This window comes from Dermacentor variabilis, chromosome 4 (assembly GCF_050947875.1).
Source record: "Dermacentor variabilis isolate Ectoservices chromosome 4, ASM5094787v1, whole genome shotgun sequence".
Lineage (NCBI taxonomy): Eukaryota > Metazoa > Arthropoda > Arachnida > Ixodida > Ixodidae > Dermacentor > Dermacentor variabilis.
In genome coordinates, this window is record NC_134571.1 from 211902433 (window position 1) to 211924736 (window position 22304).

Sequence of the window (22304 nt, forward strand, 5' to 3'; positions counted from 1 at the left end):
TCTCCGGAGTGTGAGACGGAGACGTTACCACTGAACCACGAGTTCGATGCTTCAAAGCGGTACAAAAGCGCCTCTAGTGAACGCGGTGTTGCCTTAGAAACGAGGCGCCGCCAGCACGGTAACGGCTCCGCGGGCTTGTGACTTTTTCTGGTCGCCGCAATCAGCGGAGTTTCTACTCCTAAATGTTTCTTGCTCCGTGGTGCTGGGGCGGACAAGAAACTGTTACAGCTCACTGTGTGCGGCGATGAAGGAAATGGATGCCAAGCGCCTGAGACACGGCGTGCCTAATCTTCACGCTTGTTAACGTGAAAAGATTTGTCCGTCGCGTGTGTGCGACAAGCCAGTGCAAATCCTACTCTACATTGTCCAACGTTCAACATATCTACGCCAGTGAGTGGTTTCTCTTCGAATTCCTCTGCGTGGGCTGACCAGCAGGATGGTGTAAGGCCAGTAAGACGCCATGAAGACATCTCTGCGCATGCGTGCAGGAGCATGCACGCTGAACGTTTTTTGTACTTCTACAGCGAAGTTGTTAAGGGCTAGTTCCCCCAGGATCATGTCCGTATGGCAACACAAAACTGTCATCATCACGATTGGCTCCAGCGTTGTCTTCCACAGCTGGCTCGTTGGCGCCGCTCGGTGCTACCGCGCTCGTGCCACTGCTCCCGTGTTCGTCATTAATTAACTTGTTAATTAAGAAGCAACACAAGACGTAATCGATTTTACAACGAACTTCAGCGAAGCAGTTAAGGACTATAGTTCCCCCCGGATCCTGTCCGAGTGTAGACACAACTCCCCATACGTGAGCCGGTTCCAAATATAGTGGCGAAGGTGCAGTTAAGGGACCCACATACGCAGCTTCGCTGGTCATCATTATTCACAGAATAGAAGGGCGCTGAGTTTGCCTTGGAGCGCACCGCTCCACCGTAACGACATATTAAACTTCTGTTTTGTTTCTGCATCATTTCGTCTTCCCTGCCGAACCTTCTCCGATGGTCAATCGATCTGGTTCGAGCTCCAAGCAGGCGATGTTGAAGGTCGCCGAAACCCCAACTTAAGAACTGCTGGCAGTCGTAACAAAACCATCGCGGATTCTCGTCCGCGTATTCTAGCGTTCAGACGAACGGTGACGGGGATTGACACACCAAGAAGAGCATAAAGTGAACGCGTTCGCTACCCACGGCTGCCACCGGCATCGCAGGAAAGGTTACGCACTCTTGGGCGAGGAGGGACTGTCGTTCGCTCGCTCTTCGTCCGTTTCGTTCGCTTACATTGACGATCATCGTCGATGGTTTCTGCATCATCTTTCGGCGGGAAGTTTTCACATGCCCACTCGGCGAAAATCTGCGGCACGAGAGCCAACGCGCTCGTGAGGTACAAGACGCGCTTTGTAGTTTTCCTGTTCTGTAGCGTAAACCGAAACAACATTAAGCTGGTCGGCTACGCCGGAATACGACGCCACTGCATGTAAGCGATGCCAGCGAACCATCGGCGCCGTCTCGCCGCGTCTATGTGTGCTGGGCGAAGTTAGCCATGAAAGTTCGCTCCATATATCCCGGACTTCGCGCCACTTGCATCGCGGTACGGCAGCGTGCGTTTGGGTTTATTGCCTATTAAAAGTGTGCAGTACGCTCCCAACGGCACACACACTCTGGAACAGATAGGATATTGCAATAGGGTTAGCGGCGATAGCTGTGAATGTTACGCGCGAGACTGCGTGCATGTGGTGCGGGGAAGCTACCGTGGCAGGCGTCTCGCGCCTTTTTTTCACATGCGATCTAGCGGCCGGAAAACGTACCATACGATCGCAGTTTGGCGATGTACTGAAAGATAGTGTTTTCCGACAACACAGTGACCGGTCAAAAAGAAGTGCAACTGTATTGGGTCATTTATTATTTGTTCTCGATCGCGAATTTTACGCTGGAATATCGTACGAAACGGGATCTTATCAACGAAGTTTTATTGTATTGGGAACCATACATACATGCCGAGCCTCAGAGGTCACGAGTTGGGCCGATATTGCGAGGGAAAAAGTGAAGGAAATGGCTTCATCGAAAGATCGCTTGTCAATTGAGGCTGGCTGCGTGACGTGATACTCTCCTTAGTTTAATTCCTTCCTCCTGGATTGCATGCATTTGTATGCACTGAGTGCTGCTGGACATCAGTCGTCATTGTGGCTTTCTCCAGCACGTGCTGCTCTTTCTGCTCACCGCATTTGAGGCTTGGGTCCCTGGAAAAACTATTACCGTCACAACGGTGACACTAGCTTCGGAGTGCCTGCATGATTATCCGTGCCTTACAACTAGCGAGCAGCGCCAGCAGGCAACACGAACCAAATGCAGCTGAGCGGGGTGACTAGAAAACACTGCCTGCGATACCGTGCATGGGTACATTTCCTGTGATTACTTACTTTTATAATTTTACTAGGCTTCGAGACTTCCACGTGACAGATGTGGTTGTGGCAATATGTCCACTAACTTACTTCACTGACCATGACAGCAGGAAGGAGATAACAGACAATAACTTCATTTATTGGACTTAATGATCTTGTACCACACGCAGAACAGTGGCACATGACACAATCCAGAGCTGTACGTGGGTGCACAGGATGATGGTGATGACAGTGATGGTGGCAGCTGTGTACCTAACAGGAAGGTGTCGAGCCCAGCATAGCAGCAGTGATAGTGAAAATGCCGTCGACTTGCTGCCACTCAGCTTTGCCACTGGATCTTCTTCTCTGGTTTCTTCTGTGTAAAAGGCAAAAGAATTGCACCAACAGGCATAGATATCAACAATACATAAGATTGGGTGTCTGTGACAGCACACAATATGTTTTATATGGCCCGAATACATTAGAATGACAATGACAATGGAAATTCTTAAAGGAGTATTGACATATTTTTTACTATTACCTTTTTTGTGTTAAATGAAGGTCTTGGACCTCTAAGCCATAGCAAAAAAATACTGGCAACCCTCAGAGCACCCTAAATAATTTAATAGCTTTTTTACAGCACATTTCGGCTTCGTTACTTCGGGAATACTGTTTCATGACATAGGTGGTCAAGTAGGAGCAGTACATTGCAGCATTCTGATGCTACATCTGGCTCGCTCGGTCACGTCTGATGCTGCTGCTAATTCTATAGCCTTTATGATAGCTGCTTTCCGTTTCATTTTGATGGTCTTTCGATTCCTCTTGGCTCATCCATATTGTGAAAACGGCAACATGATCGAAAATGAACAGTTTGCATAGTGCAACACAAACGAAGTCTGTTGCCAGAGAGCAGCATGCGGCACACAATACGGTGAACCAACTATGCAGCTGGTCCAGGTTGGTCCATTGCCCTCGCGTGGCTTCACTGTAAGAATGAAGAAGCCAGCGAACCTTGCTGCTTTAACCTGGATTGACCGGCTCGTGGCCTCCAAGGTCGTAGAGCCGCCTATGCAACCTCGAAGGCCACGCCTGGCAGCACCAGCCTTTATAGCGCACCGCAGTCAGAGAGATAAGTGAAGAGAGAGAGAGAGAGAAATTTATTTACAGAAAGGCAGAGAGGTCGGCCTGAGCTATAACTTGCTCTGGGGAAAAGGGACGGGGAGGGAAAGGGCTGATGAATGATGATGGTATAAGGAAGAGATGCGTATATACAAATTCACAGAGTTGTGGTATCTCTAAAGCCGTGTGTCCAGCCCAGTGGCTTGGAGAAAAGCTATAGCAGCTCTTGTTACCAGGGCTGCGCTGGTTGCATTAGGCCAAGGACCTAAAAGAAACTCGTCCAATAGCGGTCTCTCATGGATCTTTGCTATGGAAGAGACAAGTTGCTGTCGTTCTTGCGCGTACGCGGGACACACACAAAGTATATGTTCAAGTGTTTCTGGCACCTCACAGCATTCACAGTTTGGGCTAGTATCACTGGCACCTATCATATTTCTATAACGGTTGGTGAATGCGACACCAAGGCGAATCCGGTGCACCATACTCGTGTGGTTTCTTTTGAACTTGTGAGGCATACGAAATCTCATTTCTTGGTCCCATTTGTGTAATCGCTTGTGTCGTCGATCTGGTTGGGTCCAGTGTTTCAACGTAGAGTTGCGGTTTACGCGACGAAGTAGGGAGTTTGTGTCTGTTTGTGAGAACGGAATGCGTACTTCACAAGCATTATCTAAAGCAATTTTCGCTTCAGCGTCTGCCTGTTCGTTCCCCATCACGCCGCAGTGTGATGGTATCCACTGAAAGGTGACATTGTGGCCATTTCTAGTTGCGTGGCCGAGATACACTGTAATTAATATAGCCAGAGAATAATACGGGCCCCGTCTGAGGACACAGTCAATCGTTTGCAGAGCTGGCTTGCAATCGCAGAATATCGTCCATGCGTGAGGAGGCTCCTCGGAGAGAAATCGAAGTGCCTCCCGGATAGCAACAAGTTCTGCGGCAGTTGATGTTGAGCTATGGTCTAGTTTAAACTGCCGAGCGATGATCATATGTGGAATGACGAAGGCTGCAGTGGAGGCATATGGTGTGACAGAGCCATCGGTATACACATGCACAGTATCTCCATACTCTGTAGAAATGTGCAACAGGGTGAGTTGCCTGAGGCCAATAGATGCAACGAATGACTTTTTAGTAATTCCAGGGATCTGCAATGTAACAAAAGGTTTAGGCAGAACCCACGGGAGTATTCTCGGAATACAGTCGGGAGAAAATCTTGACGGCAAAACACTGTGATGCCGCGATATAGTCCTTGAAGAGCTGGAAACTGGGTGGGTGGTAGGGAGCGATGACAGAGGATGATGCCTGTGTCGGGTCAACACGCGAAGGTACATTTGAAGAGGCTCGCAGAGCAAGTACACCCGAATAGGACAAGCACGAGCTTCCGCTATTGCTCCATTGGTTGACATGCATCGTGGGAGGCCCAAACATGTGCGCAATGCTTGAGCTTGAATGCTCTCCAGTGCGCGCACACAACTAAGTCCCATGCTTGAGAGCGCCGCTTGAGAGGCATGCTGTACCGTATATACCATACGAATACAGTCAAACCCACTTAAAACAATACAGCTTTTAACAATATATCGGATATAGCAATGGACAGCCGCGGCACCGTCACCTTTGCAGTTTGTTCTATGGTAAAATAAACCGCTTATAACAATGCTATCATACTAGATTGTCGGTTATAACAATTAAATGTAGTCATTTGGAGCCAACCCTCACAGAAAAAAAACGTGCAAACGCAGCGACCACGCCGGCCAATTGAACTACTCCGCCAAAAGCGCGCGCGTGCATGCGGAGCCACCCGCACAGGGGCGGCGAAAAGCTCACGTGACGACGCATGCAAGGAGAATGGGGTGAGCAGGAGAAGCAGGAGAAAAGACGGACGCTTTCCTCTGGGCAGAGCAGGAGAGGGAAGGAAGGCATTTCTTTTGTTGCTTTTGTATCGGCGCGCGGGGAGCAGTCCATTCTGAGGGTGTGCCGCTCGTTGAAAACGCGTCACGGCAGTTGAGTGTGGGCTGCCCCACCTTTCCCATTCTCCTTGGTTCCTGCTTCACCAGTTGAACGTGTTCCAAAGGCAGCGTACAGTGTCAAAGCGCGTGCGTTGCCAGCGAGGTTTTCGTCATCTGCCATCACCGGCCTTGGTCCTACTGGTTCTGCAAGCCCATCGGATCCCCCCCAGAGTTCAACGATGGAGGATTCTCCTTCAGGAAGCGCGGCCAGCGTGGCTCAACTGGATCAACTGCCGCAGAAGAGATGCAGCACGAAGGCAGGAAGGTGGCGTTGGTCCTTGATAACTGTACTGCACACCAGACTGCCCAGAAGCTGTCGCATGTGAAAATTTTTTTCCTGCCGCCGAACACGACTGCAGGCTTGCTGCCCATGGACGCAGGTGTGATTGCATGCTTCAAGGCATTATATCGCCGACGTGTGTTGAGCAGGCTTGCTCTTAACCTGGACATTGCTGACCTGGAATGCCGACCAGCTCCAGACTTTAAGATTTCGCTTCTGATGGTTGTCCAATTCATTTTTGGTGCATGGGCAGAAGTCAGCTCCTCCACCATCATGAATTGCTTCCGAAAAGCGGACTTTGCCGGGGATATCAGTGATGCGGAGTATCGCGAAGCTACTGCCGATGGAGCCATTACAGAACTTTAGTCTACGGTGCGTGGTGATGACGGCGACGCGGAGGGGCTTCAAGAATTCTTGCACGCCGGCGATGCAGTCACGACAAACAAAGAATTGACTGACGAGGCGATCGTTGCAGCAGTCACCGGCGCGGAAGACGATGACAGCAGTGACGACGAAGATGAACCGGTACCTGTACAAGTTGTGTCTCAACAGAAGGCCTCAAGAATGATCGATTCTCTGCGGGACTTCATTTTTGCAAAAAACCTTTCGTTCGGACATGTTCAACATTTGGATGCCCTCCAGAAAGACATCGGCAAGATTACCGCGAAGCAGTCGAAACTCGCCGATTACGGGTTTGTTTCAGCAAAGAAGTGAGAAGTGCAAGCTATTTTGGCTTCATTAAATGCACTTAGGTATTCACGTTTTCTTTGTTTTTTGGGGGGGGCGCTAAGGGATTTTCAAGCTGAGAGGCAGCCGCGGCAACCTTCTCGTATTTTTTACAAGGCCCCTTTCAGGACCACCAAAACGACGCCTCGGCGGAGCTGGCATGTCACTTGCCGTCTGTGACCCCTCTTTGCAGTTATGCTTTTTTTCGTGCAACTCGTTTATAACAATTATCGGTTATAACAATGAAATTTTCATGGCACTTGAACATTGTTATAAGTGGACTCGACTGTAGTGCTTGGTACAATTGGAGTAATGACAACTCCGAGGGGCCCCATCTTGTTCCTGCCACGACGCGAAGGACGTGAACAAAACTCTTCAGCTTTGACTTCAGTGCGGCAACGTGTCTTGACCAAGATAATCCCCGGTCTATAACTAAGCCAAGGAATCTGTGGTGTGTAACCGTAGGTATCGCTATGCCGTTAACAATTATCGGATACCTGGTCATTCGTTTTCGCGTGAATGTAATCACGGAACATTTTTCTGTTGAGAGTCGGAGGCCTTGACGCCGAAGATACTTAGCTGTGATTGTCACTGCACGGTGAAGCCTAGCACGCATTTGGGGACGGGTGGCTCCAGATGCCCATGTGCATATGTCGTCGGCATATGTGCTAATCTTCACCATGCTAGGAAGTTTGGATGCAAGGCCAATCAATGCAACATTGAAAAGAGTTGGACTGAGAACTCCTCGCAGTGGAACACCTCGATGTATATGGTACTGTCCTGTGTCGCCATCACTTGTCGACATATACATCGTGCGGCCACTGAGGTAGCTAACAATCCATGCATATAGTCGGCCACCGATGTCTAAATCTTCCAGTGCATCAAGGATTGCATAATGGAGTACATTGTCGTATGCACCCTTGATATCCAGAAAGACAGCTCCAACTAACCGACGGCGACTTCTTTCCTGTTCAACAGTGGAGACCAAGTCGATGACTCCATCAATCGAAGAACGGCTTCTTCTAAATCCATGCATAAAATCAGGAAAGCAATTATTTCTCTCTAGAAACCATTCCAGTCTTGACAAGACCATTCTTTCCATTACTTTGCCGACGCAACTGGCTAAGGCGATCGGTCTGTAGGAGGAAAGCTCGTTAGGGCACTTTCCCGGTTTAAGCAGCGCTACAACGCGACTGCATTTCCAACAATCTGGAACATTTCCTGTCTCCCACGTCGTATTATAAAAAAATAGGAGAAGACATCGTGATTCGGTGCCAAGATGGCAGAGTGCAGCGTACGTGATTCCGTCTGGTCCTGGTGCCGATGAGCGTCGAGAAACTGAAAGCGCAGCGTCAAGCTCTTGCATCGTAAACGGTACTTCGAGTCGCTCATCAGGTGACGGGGGTGCGATGGTGACAAGGGATGAAGTCACTGCATTAGATGCGTCCACAATCAGTTTACAGTAGTCCTCTGCTACCTCCAATTCGGTCCGGCATTGATGTAGAGCCACCGCATGGAATGAGTGTCTTTGTTGTGGAGTTGCCTGGAGACTTCGTATGACCCGCCAGATCTTAGATAGAGGCTGTCTTGGATCTAGGGATCTACAGAAAGCCCTCCAACGCTGTCTGTAAAGCTTCTCCAGATGTCGAAGAACATGTCAATGAGCTCGGCGACTGCTCGAAAGATCTGACGGTGACTTTGTTCTTCTGTATCGCCGTTCCGGGTGGCGACGGATCGCACGAAGGGCCTCATATTGTATGTCGACCAATGATCTGTGCCTCGGTATGCTGACTTCTCTAGTTTTGTCCCGCAGGGTAGAGGTAATGATGTCCTCTATTTCGGATGGAGATGTCATACTCTGACAGGCGGTGTCGACAGAGGCCTTAAATGCAATCCAGTCTGTTTGACGAATGCAACGTGAGGCTGAACGGCGAAACCAGCTAAAGTGAATGTAAGTGGGGAGGTGGTCACTACCATGAGTCTCTAGATCCGTCGACCAGGATGCTGAAGACAGAAGGCTCCTTGATACAAACGTTAGGTCAAGACAACTGCTGTAGGACGTGCCACGAATAAATGTAGGAGACCTGTCATTGAGCACATTTAGTCCCCGACTACACATAAAGTCGGCCAAGTATTTGCCACGAGAATTCATCGAAGTGCTACCCCACAGGGGATGGTGCGCGTTAAAGTCACCAATCACAATATGAGGACCTTGCGATGCTTGCAGCAGAGACATCAGGTGCGAGCAATCGATCCTCGCTCTTGGGTGGATGTATCCTCCAATCACTGTAACCGTGCGACATCTGTGTTTTATGGTGAGGCATACATAATCATTAGTAGTATGCGATGGGGCGTCATGTCTGAAATACACCAGGTCGTGACGTATACAAACTAATACTTTGCTCGAGGTTTGGTCGTTACGAGACCACATCTGGGCATAACCAGAAATACGGAAAGAAGAATCCATATTCGGTTCACAGATAACAATAACTGGAAATTGGTATTTAAATACCCGCTGTCGGAAATCCGACAAACGACCACGCAGACCTCGAGCATTCCATTGCATAACAAGCGATTGACGCATCCGTTCTCCAAACATTATCGCCAAACTTGCTTAGTGAAGAACCACTAGCAGTGGTTCCAAGACTTCAAGTAGTTGCACGGCAGCCTTGGCAGCCGGGGTATTTAGGCTGGAAAGAATCCTGCGCATGGAGCCCATCAAATTTTTCACCATACTCGTGACGTCAATGTCATCCATCTTTTCATTTTCTTCAGTGCGTGTAGGAGCAATGCATAAGGGCGTTCCCGCAGGCCTTGATGGTAACAAGGGCCACTGAGTCTCCGATGTGTTTGGTGCCGATGATGGGTCACCTTGTACTTTCGCGGCATACAAAGGCTTTGAGGCACGTGCTTCTTCATTCCTGAGATGAGGAGGGGGTGGATGTTGCACTTGAGCTGTCGTCCCTCCAACGCGAGGAGGGCTGCGATCTCGTTGATGTCGGTGTCATGAACGACGTCTGCGGTGGCGGATAGCCCTTGCCGCTTCCCTGTGCGTGGAACGATCTCTACCCATCTTCTTCAGAATACCCATTTCCTTCCTGATCTTTGGGCACTCTTTTGATGTTGCGTCGTGAGCACCAGAACAATTTGGACATTTCGCAGCAATGTTGCAATTGCTGTCTCCTTGAGGTCCACCACATCGTTTGCATGTTATTGCACCCTTGCAAACTGCACTGACATGCCCAAGTTTCATACACCTGTGATATTGTAAAAGCCTCGGCACGTAAGGACGTACCGGATGCCTCACATATCCAACCTTGACGTGTGTTGGCAAAGTTTCCGATTGGAACACTAATTTCACACATCGGGAACGTCCAAAACGGTGAAAGCTGAGCACAGGAGCCGACGATGATAGTAGTTTAGCCAGGTCAGTGTCTGTAATATCAATGTCCACATCGTAGATGACGCCTGTCGTCGCTTCCTTGCCGTATGTGGGGAATGCGCGTACAGGGATGCTTCCCAACTGAGTGATGTTTTTCAGTGTCTCCAGTATTGTCGGTGTATTGACTTCCACCGAGAGGATGTTCTTTCGAGCATTTATACGTATTTCTTCTACTTGACCATGGGCAGTTCGTTCAAAATATTCCGACAGGCTCTGCCTGTTCAGTGAGTTGAGGTTGTCTGTTGTCGTTGTTGGTACATATGCAGTAGTGTATGGTTGCTTGCCACTTGCCTTTTTCGTTGCCTGGCGACTGGTCGGTGATGTTCTTCGTATCTTTCTCTTCAGACGTCGGCTTGACACCATGGTAAAATCGCTGTCCGAGCCCATCTCATCAGTAGAGGAGCCATCAGATGACTGAATCGGGACCATGCTGGGGTCGAAGCGGCCACTCACGTCACCGGCGTAATGAACTGGCCGTTCAGGACCAAACTGCTGGGCGGGGTTTGGGTCCCCCATTGCAGAGGACGACGTCCCCCAGTTTTCTTGTCACTGATTGCAGAGATCACAGAAAATAAAATAGAAAATGCAGAGAGCTCGAAGCTGAAGCTGCTCGCTACGATCACTTCTTCTTCTTCCCTCAGATAAGTGGATGCACCCGCCTTGCCTGGTGCGTCCTGGTGAAGGCTGAAGGCAAAGGTCCAGACTGGTGAAGGTTCGACAAAGCTAGCCATGCCCAACCTTTGCCAGCCTGCTTGGAGAGTGAGAAGATCAGTGCTGCTCGACGGCGTATTCGATGCACGGGCACGGGAGTTACTGCGGCACTAAACAAGGGGGCAAACCCCGTGGAAAGCAATATACTCGGTGCGCAAAGGTTGAGTATATTTAGGTTTTGGAGACTAATATAGTTTCATTATATTCATTGGCAGGACAAGTTTACTTCTACAAAATGAGGTTTTAAATACATGGATCTCTATGGGGATCTCAAGTAGACCTTCATTTACTTCAATATATGCATTACAGTAGAACTTCGTTAATACGTTCCCATTACGCACGTTCTAACAGTGCCAATGTTCACAACCAAAAACAAAAACGACCCAATGGAGCTGCTCTATTTTGTTATTTTTTTTACCGGTTCATGCGTTCCTGGAACATACGATTTTTCGGCCCCAACGTTCAGTTATCGTACGATAATAGAGGTATCGTACGATACCTCTTACGGCCACTAGATCCCATGTAAACAAGAAAATGGGCGAGACGTTCGGGATCGAGAACAGTACGTAGCTGCCCGCCGCGGCAGCTTCACCGCAATACTCGTCCGCCCGTCTCACGTGAAAGCGCCGGCGTACACTCAGTTTATCATTACGGTACCAGCACATCTTCGGGGTAGCAGCATGTGGCATTCACAGCTATCACTGCCAATCTTATTGCGATAAGCATCTTCGCCTATCTGTTTCACAATGCGTGGTGCACGCTTTTAATAGGCGATAAGCGAAACTCGCCACCATGTCCTGCTGCAGACTGCGATCGTATGTTTACCTGCTGCTAGATCCCATGTGAATAAGTAAAGGCATGAGGCACGCGATGAAGAACAGTATATAGCCGTCCTTGTCATGCGAAAATGAAGGCGTGCACAGTTTCAAATTCCGGTACCAGCACATCTCCAGCCGGGTCGTTGCACGCCACATTCACAGCTATCGCCGCCAAACCTATTGCGACAAGCATCTTCGCCTATCTGTTTCACAGTGTGTGATTCTGTCGGAAGCGTAACACATGCTTTTAATAGGCGATAACCGAAACGCGCCGCTGTTCCCTGCTGCAGACTGCAATCGCATGCGTTTTCCTGCTGCTAGATCCCATGTGAACAAGTACAGGCGCGAGGCGCGCGGGATCGAGAACAGTATATAGCCGCCTATGCCACGTGAAAATGAAGGCGTGCACAGTTTCAAATTCCGGTACCAGCACATCTCCGGCCAGGTCGTTGCACAGCTATCGCCGCCAAACCTATTGCGATAAGCATCTTCAATTCTTCACCTATCTGTTTCACAGCGTGTGGTGCATAGTGCCACTGGTAGTGTACTGCATGCTTCTATCAGGTGATAGTCCAAACATGCCGCCGTTCCTTGCTGCAGGCGGCAGCGATGTGGGCATCACGTTTCACTTTGCCAGCATCCACCATCATTCCCCAGCTCGATTTTGTTTCGGTTTCCCGTCGCCCTTTTAAAACACCATGCACAGGGCTACAACAAAACGTGTCTCAGGCTGCAGGAGCACCACCAGCTCGATGCACGTCGGCGTCTCATGCCGCGACCATCCGTGCAACGTTTCACATTACGTAAATGTCAATAATGGTTGAGTCTGACAAATTTCTAGTTACTTCTGATCGTACGTTTTCCCGGTTAGTACGTTTTCTCTTACGTTTTTTTTACCTAGCTGCATGAATGAGGTTCTACTTCATTTCATTACAGTGGAATCTCGATGATACGATCACGGCTAATACGAATTTCTGGATGATACGAACTTCTCTGTGGTCCCGGCCGAGCCCCATTACTTTGCAACGTGCTAGAGAACGGTTGATACGAAAATTACCGAAGACACTTTGGAAATTTGAAAGTGTGCTTGACGAAAGCCAGACGCTGCTGCCGTCTGCGCTCCACTTCCCTGGCTTTGCTGTTCAGTGAAATGGCCGGTCGCTGCTGCCGTCTGCGCTCCAATTCATTCGCTTTGGTGTTAGGCGATATCGCCTGTCGCTGCTGCTGCTTTCGTTCTGCTTCCCTGCCTTTGGTACCCGGCAATCTAATCAGTTGCTGTTGGCGTTTCCGTTCTGTCTCCCTTGCTTTCCCATCTGGTGACATGTTCATTCGTCGCATGCGCATTCGCTCCTTGTTATTCTGGCGTTTGGTGCTGGGGGAATCCGGCGTCTGCTGCCGCTTCCTTGAACCGCTTGGCGCGCAATCACTGGGCCACTTCGGAGCAATGGGTCTCACTCACTCGACGGCAAAGACACGTCTGATGAAGGAGTGGCGATGCCCACCGCCGACGCCTGCGCGCTCGTTCTAACACTACTGTGTGATGTCACGGTTGCTATGCGCAGCTGCGCCCCCGATCGGCGTGCCGGTTGCTAAGGGGAGGAGGAGGTTGCGTCGTTGCGTGGAGGAGAGGCCAAAGTTGGCAGGATTCCAGCGCATGGACAGACGCGACCACGAGCATGAGCCCACCGACGGCAGTGAGAGAATAGCACGCAGTTACAAGATTTCTCCCTCTCTCTTTTGGTGCGGAGGCGCGGACGCGGCGCCGGACAGCGCGGAGGCCGCGACTGGGTGCGAAGAGCTTGAAGCGGTGGCACTTTTGTTGCTTTTGTGCTTTTCCTCCTTTTCCGGGTGCCATCGGACGGAGTGGCTGCTGTGCTTCGGGTCGCATTCTTTGTGTTAGACGTGGGCGACGGCGAAGGACCACCACCGGTGGCTGAAATGCTGCATGCGCTCGAAGTTCTGAGGCGTGCTATGGCCGTGGATGAAATCAGCGACGGCACGTGCACGCGTTTTTATGAATTTGAACAAAATCTGCTAAATGACCTGTCAAATAGAAAGAAGCAGAAGGACATTAGAGACTTTTTCTTCAAGAAATAAATGCTTTTTACGTACGTGTGCCTGAGTGAGTTCACCTCTGACTTTAATTTAGCTAGTTTTAATTGTTTCGATGATACGAATTTCGGCAAATACGAATATTTTCCGTGGCCCCGTGAGATTCGTATCATCGAGATTCCACTGGATAACAATGTTCAAGCATACTGCGCCAACTTGTTGGTATAAATATGCTTCTACAAACTTCTCTTCGCTCACACCTATGGATTAGATTTTTGGCACAATAGAAAGACAGCAAAGCAAACTTTCTAGTGGTGATAGACATGTGCTAGAATTTTTTTCTGACCTTTCTTTTTCCCACTTCACATGTCAAGCAATGCTGAGCTATACATGGGTGTAAAGGATGATGATGACAGTGATGGTGGCAGCTGTGCATGTAACAGATATGTGTCAAGCCCAGCTCAGCAGCAGTCATTGTACAGCAGGCACGTTGAAAATCGTCAATCCCGCTGGGACCATGGTGTTTAATGCTAACTCACCAATGAACACAAACTACTGATTTGCTGGTACACCAATGTGAATGTCGTCCTGCAATCGTGAGCTTAAAGTAGTGAAAGAACCCAGAAATGCAATAAACCTGACAATCTTTCTTTGACCAAAATTTATCGTGATATATCATGATATAGTGATTTATCGCAGAGACAGCGGTACCTTTGATGACGCCTTCACTTTCTTCTTTAAAGCCTCAATGTCCACAGGAGTTGCTGCATCAGAAACATTGAAACATAGCACACAATCATCTCACTTGGCCAAGTCACAGTCATGCATTGCAACAGTGAACTTCACAACAACAGCTTGTTGACACTGGCAATGCAGCAAGAGTATGTCGGAGATTTACGAGAGAAATCTAGGACACAACTGCAAATTTCCAAACACGCTGTGAGAAATGGTCCAGGGAAATCAAAGGTCTCCCAAGAGGCTGATAGACAACAGGCAGATAGCAGAGATGCAAGAAGTGTGCATAGTACACCGCTCATTCCAGTTTCAAGCAAAATAAGAAGAATCGCCAGACAAAGCTACTTTACCAAAAACTAATGGTTTTCATTTTAAGTACCGGTGGAGAATGATAGGTTCCTACTGCACTCCTGAGTCTTTGTTATATTTGCATAATAGTAACATGAAATATAGTCTCACAACATAGTCACGCTCGTGAATAGAGGAATTGCCACTTTCAATGTTTTTCTAGAAACAACTCGCAACTCAACATGAAGAAATAGATTATGTGAATGTTTGTAGCGCATACACTTTCAGCTTAAAATTCTCTTTATAAAGATCCTTATGACTGCACAGTGACATTCACCCAGCAGGCATTATGCTAAAGCTTTGCAGGTAATGTGGATGACATGGTGCAAGTCATGAGTACTTGTTGCACATTGACCATTTAGTTCTGGGCACATATTCTACTGTATAGGCCGTGTTTCTTTTTTGACCAGTGTGTTTTATATTTATTACACATGCAGTGAAATCTCGGTTATATGAATCTATTGGGATGGCCCAAAATTTCGTGTCACCCAAGAATGTTAAAAAATTAGGAAATTAAGGGGGATGCTGCAGTGAAATGGTCGACTTGCTTAAAATTCCCTAATTTTATTTTTTCTGCAATCCTAAGGCCTTCCTTTATTTCATGGCGAAATATTCTGAAATGTGCAGCACAATTCCAGAAAATTGCATTTCTTTAGTGTGCTGTCATAGAAATTGGGAAGAAAATCAGGCTTCGGAAAGTGCTATCACACTGCTGATCGTGTGAGCACGGCTTTCCGCTGACGCAGTGCCGCCATCTTGCTATCACCGAAAGTACAAAAAATTGGAGGTTCACATAGCTGCAGCACTGCATTTCTCCATGCAGAAATAAAAGCAAGAAAACAGAGCGTGAGAACGGACACTTAGTGTCGCAATTCATTGCAGCAGTCATGTGGCATACAGGGAGCACTTCAATTCGCTGACATGAACTTAAATTACCTTGCTGTGAATTTAAATTACACTTGCTCCATGCACATTTTGGCAGCAACGAGCTGTGCATTTCGCATGTTTCAAGGCCAAGATTTCAAGATCTGCCAAGCTATCCAGAGTTTCCTTCATTACTTTGAGCTGCTGGCTGATGGTGATAAGGGCATGATTTGCTCAAGATAAGGAAATCTGTTTATTTTACGGCAGCAAAGCTAGTACTTTGTATCATGCAGTCTGAAGGGTGCAAATGTAGTAAAGTTTTGAATTGCCATCTAACCCGGGGTATGATGAAAGACGTAGAATACAGAGACAAAGCTACCCATGGATACCCATGGATGCCAATAATACTGGTCTTGTTGATGCGGCATGACTGCGTCACATGTGATTGCCAGCTTTTGATAAAGTTGCAAGGTGTTTGAAAACGACCGAAAAGTTGCATAATACTGCACAAAACAATTTTTTTTTGTTTATTTATTATGGAGCAGGAGTGACGTAGGTCATCCTGGCAACAGAAATGCGACCCGTGCATACGCACGGCCACTTCGTTGATCACACCAGGACTTCCTCGCCAGCTCCGCCAGGGATGGTGCAGCAGCTCAATTGTTCACGCCAATCGACATGACACAAAAAAGAAGTTAATAACATAGGAAAGCTAGCACGTTGTAAGCTAATGAACTTGGGCCAAGAATTTTGAAAAATTTGTATCAGGCGTAATTGCATTACCGAGATTTTACTGTAGTCCATAAAAATTAATAATGCCATTCGTACATGGGAAGCTAACAGAAGCAGCAGCTGTAGCATTGAGCGTTACTCACATCTTCAAGCATGAGGGCCTTTCAACATTGCAGATTTCTAAATGCATCTGCAAGTCAGCAGTTGCTACAAAAGAGCCCAAGTTAGGACTCTGCGCAGTCATCAGAAACAGCAAACCCTTATCCATACTCAGCCAACACAATTCAGGACAGCTGCGCTCACCTTTCTTGGCTGCTGGTTGCTTCTTGGGCACATATTTGGGTTCCGGAGGCGGCTGGAAGGACTTGCTGCGGCGTTCCTGGCGCTGGGCCTCGGCCTCGGCCTTGGCCTGCTCCTTCTCCTGCTTTTTCTTGGTCTTGCGCTCATGCTCCTTGAGGAAGTACTCGCCCGAGGCAAGTTCCTTGTCCATCTGTCCAATGCAAGAAAAGACCACGGGGCTTGGCAACAAAGCAAGTGCTTCTAAACTGGGTGGGAGAAACAAGTTTGATGCTGCTTACAAGAACTAAACTTTGTTCCCCAAAAAGTAAGATTCACCACGAGATCAACCGACTGGTGGCAGCAGTGTCGCCGCATTGGAGCAGACAGGCAGTTCGTAACACGCATGGAAACATACACAGTGCACAAGTTGCTGAATGCGATCTCGGTAGAGTTATTGGTATTTAAACTTCCCAACTGCACTGAACTAGTAATAATAACTGGAAGAGTGGAAGCTTGGCTGAGTTTGTACAACCATGTGTCAGCTACAGAGCATGAAAAAAGACAGACATGAGGTAAAGAAAAGAAGAGACAAGCACATGGGCACGCACATGAATTTAGTTACTCTTCCTTTTTCACTCTTGTGCATAATAAATTTCAGTATTAAGTCAGCGCTCACCCTCTCCTTTCTTCACCTTGTGTCTACATTTCCCTATGCTGTGCAGCAACCCCTTACACCTCGAAGCAACCAGCATGGTAAGAGTGATAACATATGTGAAGACAGTATTACCTGACCTATGTGACATATGAACTTCAACTGTACAAGGATATATTACAGTACCTTTTTGAAGCCCAATGCATATACTGAGTTTGATACCTAAAAGTTCTGATGCATGGAAAACATAATACAGTACCCATGGTAACATTTTAATGTGTTAGCACCTTTGGGTATTTCACACACTTTCCACGGGCTACCTATCTATGTGTCTATATCTGCATCTTTTTCCACGTCTAGCCGGGTCACTGGGTAGTCAGTCATTGTTAACGTATCAGGCTACCGTGCTGAGGCAACAGGATTTGAAATCAACCATCGGATCAACTTGGGCTACAGAGTATGTGCCAATGTGTACACACATGCCTCTCTTATTTATTTATTTATTTTATTTACAAGATACTGCAGGCCCAAGCTGGGGCCCATGCAGGAGGGGTATAAAAAGGTTTATACAAGCACTAGTAAAAACATCAAACAGAAATCATCACAGATCTTGAAGAGAGGGAAAAAAATAATATGAACATGACATCAATGAGCAACTTATGGCTGTGAAAACAATTATAAACATTGCAACTTTAGAAGAAACAGTCCTTGGGTTCAAGTCAAGAAATAAATAAAAAAAAGCAAGAAGAAAACAAAAGAAAAGCATGTCACATTATGACATTAATGCGTCGAATGAGTCACTGTTCTGAAGCGTACATAGCGGCAAAGCGTTCTAGTCAACAATCGTTCATAGAAAAAATGAAAACTTGTAGGTGTTAGTACGTGTTCTAACTGGTGTTATTGATTCAACATGATGATTTCGAATCAGTCGTGACATCAACAAAGCTCTCTCATGCTGACATAAGTGAGAGAGCTGGTGATAACGGTGGAGATAATCTTTTATGCCGACTTGTAGTACTGCACATGTGCCTCTCAGTCTGTGCTGGTCTTCGACGAACCTCTTCGATATCAACTTGGGTCACCGGGCACGCGCCAGTAGGCGTGTGCCGCTGTTCAATGAATGTCTTTGACGCTAACTTGAGTAACTAGGTATGTGTCACTGGAAATGTGGCACTCTACAATAGCAAGATCCCTTAAATAGTTCTGATGCTGAGCGGAATTGAACCCAGATGACAAGGGTTCCCCAAGAACAGCAACCCGACGCATTAGCAGGCCGTACCACACGTGCACCGGGCATGTGCCGCTTGCCAATGCATGCCTTTAACACCAACGCTTTAGCAAGCTGTGCAATGAATTCAATAGGTATGCACCTCTCTTCACTTCAAAGAACCTCTCGCCAACTTGGATGACTCAGTATGTGCCACTGAGTATGCGGCAAGCGAGGGAACAATTCTCAGCGCTCGCAGGCACCAGCGTGCCACGCTTCTCGTCTCAGAGGCAGCGCGCACACTTCTAGGCGGTGCCAGCCACTAGCTGGCGCAGCGTGTCCAGATAAAAGGGACAGAGGGGAGCCCAGTTGCCGCATGAAGCATTTCTCAGCATTTGTATGCACTGACGCTCCATGCATTTTGAAGGCCATGCGCAGGCTTCGCAGCAGCGGCGCTAGATGGCTCCGAGTGTTCTCAGGGAAGCACGAAAGGGAAGTACACTCCTCACACATAACTCGTTCAAACAGTGGCAATACGCTGTGTCACTATATTGATTCAACGCTAAACACATGATTGTCAACAGTCATCGCGATATGGGTTCTGCCGCAATATTTTCATATGCTGGAGTGAGTGCTCAGTTGTGGATAGTTCAACAAACAGTTTACTAATTACTATACTAACCCTCCTCAACATTTTCATTGTTTTTGGTACGAATGTGCTCTGGCTAGAAATAAAGACGAACAAGTTCTTTTGATTTTGCTCAATGTAAAATAGTGTGACGGCTTTGTAGGTTTAAAGTGCACAGGTTACACAATTGGCAACATGGATGCATAGCATCTTGCCATAAGTCTGATTAAAGCTTTATGGAATGCCAAATGTTCAGTAATAACTAACATACTAAGACAAAGTGTCACTAAAGCATTGCGTCCATGTCCTGCAGTGACCCATTTGTCTTTATACTAATGGCATCAAATGTTTTCTAAGATGTGCTAGGCACAAAAAAAAAAAAAAAGATTGAAATGTCTGTGGCGAGCAGAGAGCATGAGGATCATGCAGGTCGCACTAAACATGGACAGTGACTGATCTCATTATGGTGCAAAACAACACTGCAAGGCCTCACACTTCTGCGCATTGTCGAAAAGGCCAGAGAAGCCGGAATGACTTCCACAGAAATATCAAAACCAAAGTCTTCAAAAGATATGCACACCATACAAGCCTTTATACTACAATATGCTTTAGCTTGTTCACAAACTTATTATACTAAGTTTACAAGAGATATGTACAGCAGCAAGAACTTTGGTGGCAACATCTTGTAATGCTTCATCTAAACACAATGCCTTACAGACACATTTTTGAGTTACATGAGAGCTCTTGTAGGAATAAAAAAACACTTAAAAAGGCAATATATTTACCTTTACGGCCTTGCAGAAAATTTACACTAGTAGCCGAGTAGAATACACTTGGTTACTGCAATATATTAGCTCTGTGTTTGTGTTGCCGAGCTCTGTGTCATGGCACCACAAACCTGGCCGCTCACGTTTACGCCTCCGGCAACTCAGTAATTTGCGAACAGTAAGAAATTTCCGGCCAAACTAAAAGTCTCTAATACAGATGCACTATGGGCTAGCAGATGATGTATGGGGCAATGCACACCAAGTGCAGTAGTGCTTGGGTCCACCAGGCAAGGAACTCTGCTTGATCTTGCAGAAAATACAAGAAGTTTCTAATAGAAGTGTTTACTGCAAATTTTATGACATTAAGCAAACTGCGACAAAATTTTGCACCACATAAACAGCCTTGCCTTGGACAGTGTGGTTGTGGACCATCCTAATAGCAAAACCTTGAGTTTGCAATACAAGTGTATGCATCGTGAAACGCTAGCAAAAACGGACATGTCTGATGCTTAAGCTACGAAAAACGCTACTGTTATTTCGTGCCACCAATGAAGCAGGGCGCAGAATGTTGAGAACCACGGCAGCTACTAAGCATGGCCTGGGAGATTACAGTAGAATGTCAACAGTAAAAATCTCTTGGAAAGGCGAAAATGTTTGTATCATTCAAAATTTGTATAACCCAAAACCATAAAATATCGGAAAAGTAAGGGGAGATGCTGCAATGAAATGGTTGACTTGTTCAAAATTTTCTTTTTTTCCCCCACAATTTCATGGTGAAATATGGGAAAATACACAGCAGCATATGAGAAAACTGGATTTCTTTTAGTGTTTAGTCTGGGAAGAAAATGGGGCTTTGGAAGGTTCTATCGCACCGCCAGTCATGCAACTCTGGCTTCCCACTGATGTAGCGCCGCTCATCTTGGTATCGCCTTTAACACAAGGTTGGAGATTCTGATAGTCACAGCGCTGTATTTCTCCATGCAGAATTAAGGGCAATGAAAGCGAGAGGGAAAAGGAAGAATTAGCATCGTAATTCCTTACTGCAGTCATGTGGCGTGCAGGGAGCACTCCTATTGGTTGCTTGTTTAGGGAATCTGCTTGTTTTTCTTCGCGGCAGTGAAGCTACTTTGTATTGTGCAGTCTGAGAAGTGCAAAGGTAGAAAAATTGTGAATATTCATCGGGCATCGAAGACGACGGAAGGCACATAATAAGACTACCCACGAATGTGAATGCCGTCAATCTCGCTGGTGCGGCAAAACTCAGTCGTATGTGATTGCCGGCTCCTGGTTCACAAGATGTTTGAAAACATCCACCAAATTGCACGCGCCTCGTGGCACAGCCGCATCGCCAACACGTGGCTCGGCTCCGCTCGTGCTGTTGATTACTGTCGCCTTTTTGGACAGTGCTTCGGGCTGTCTCGCCGTTCGCGGTCGCTGCACTTTTGCATTAGGAGCCGCCAATAAACCTCTTCTCAATTGGTGGAGGTGCCGGGACTCAAACCCCGTCGCTTGAAACCCTGGAGCTGCGATCAAGAACGCTACCGCCCGCCATGACCGACAGCTCATCCCAAACGGCGCCTACACCACCACAGCCCGTCACTTGCACCGGCGTTCCACGACAACGGGACCCTAAGATCTTCAGTGGCGCAGACGAGACGAAGACGTAGAAGACTGGTTGGCGTCATATGAACGGGTGAGCGCGCACAAGTGGGATGATCCAGCGAAGTTAACCCACGTCATCTTTTATCTGGCTGGTGTTGTCCAACTCTGGTTTCACAACCACGAAAGTGACCTACCCACGTGGTCAATCTTCAAGACAACCTGTACGGAAGTGTTCGGCCGACCCACTGTTCGCAAGCTGCGCGCTGAACAACGCTTGCGCGCCCGAGCACAGCAGACGGCAGAAACGTTCACGAGCTACATTGAAGACGTCGTGGACCTGTGTAAACGAGTCAACGCCGCAATGCCCGAAGCTGAGCGAATTCACCATATACTGAAGGGCATCGATGACGGCGCTTTCCAGATGCTCCTAGCCAGGAATCCGCACACTGTGTCCGAAGTCTTCAGCCTATGCCAAAGTTATGATGAGTTAAGGAAGCAACGTGCTTCGACCCGGCGTGCCCTGGGAAGCGACGACTTGGTGGCAAGCCTTGACAGCATGTACGACCCATGCTCATTATTTCAACGGGTCAAGGACTTCATGTGTGAGGAAGTTGCCTGCCAACTTTCTTTAGTCCCCTTCACTCAGGAGCCCACCTCCCATCTTCCAAACACGCTCCTCACTCTCATTTCCGAAGAGGTCACTCAAGTTGTCCCTTCCGCACACCATCAGTCGCCTGTAGCCACGAATCTCAACTCTGCGCTGGCAGTGCAGCCTGTCGCCACGCCTCTCACCTATGTGCAGCCAGTCCTGCCTGTGGCCGCGCCTCTTACGTATGCGCACGCAGTACGCAGGCCTCCACCTGCGTCTTTCGCGGCCCATTCCCAACCGGTGCCACCGGAAGCCCATGCTGCATCTTGGACCGCACCGAGAGCTAATCCTTGGAGGACGCCTGACAATCGTCCTATCT

At 47.8% G+C, this 22304-nt stretch overlaps 1 protein-coding gene across 2 annotated transcripts in view; it reads right to left on the reverse strand.

The window, feature by feature from the left end:
* Positions 1–2510: 2510 nt before the first annotated feature.
* Positions 2511–22304, reverse strand: part of dbe (KRR1 small subunit processome component homolog dbe) — a 71629-nt gene continuing 51835 nt past the window's right edge. Inside the window, exons 8-10 of one of the 2 annotated variants that reach the window (XM_075690896.1) lie at positions 16505–16691; positions 14234–14286; positions 2511–2747 (exon numbers count right to left, since the gene is read on the reverse strand). In XM_075690896.1, the coding sequence (XP_075547011.1) occupies positions 2712–2747; positions 14234–14286; positions 16505–16691 (276 nt within the window). In that variant the 3' untranslated portion in view covers positions 2511–2711. Of the gene's footprint in view, positions 2748–14233; positions 14287–16325; positions 16409–16504; positions 16692–22304 lie in introns of those variants that run through there. The other variant, XM_075690897.1, reaches the window with a different exon arrangement.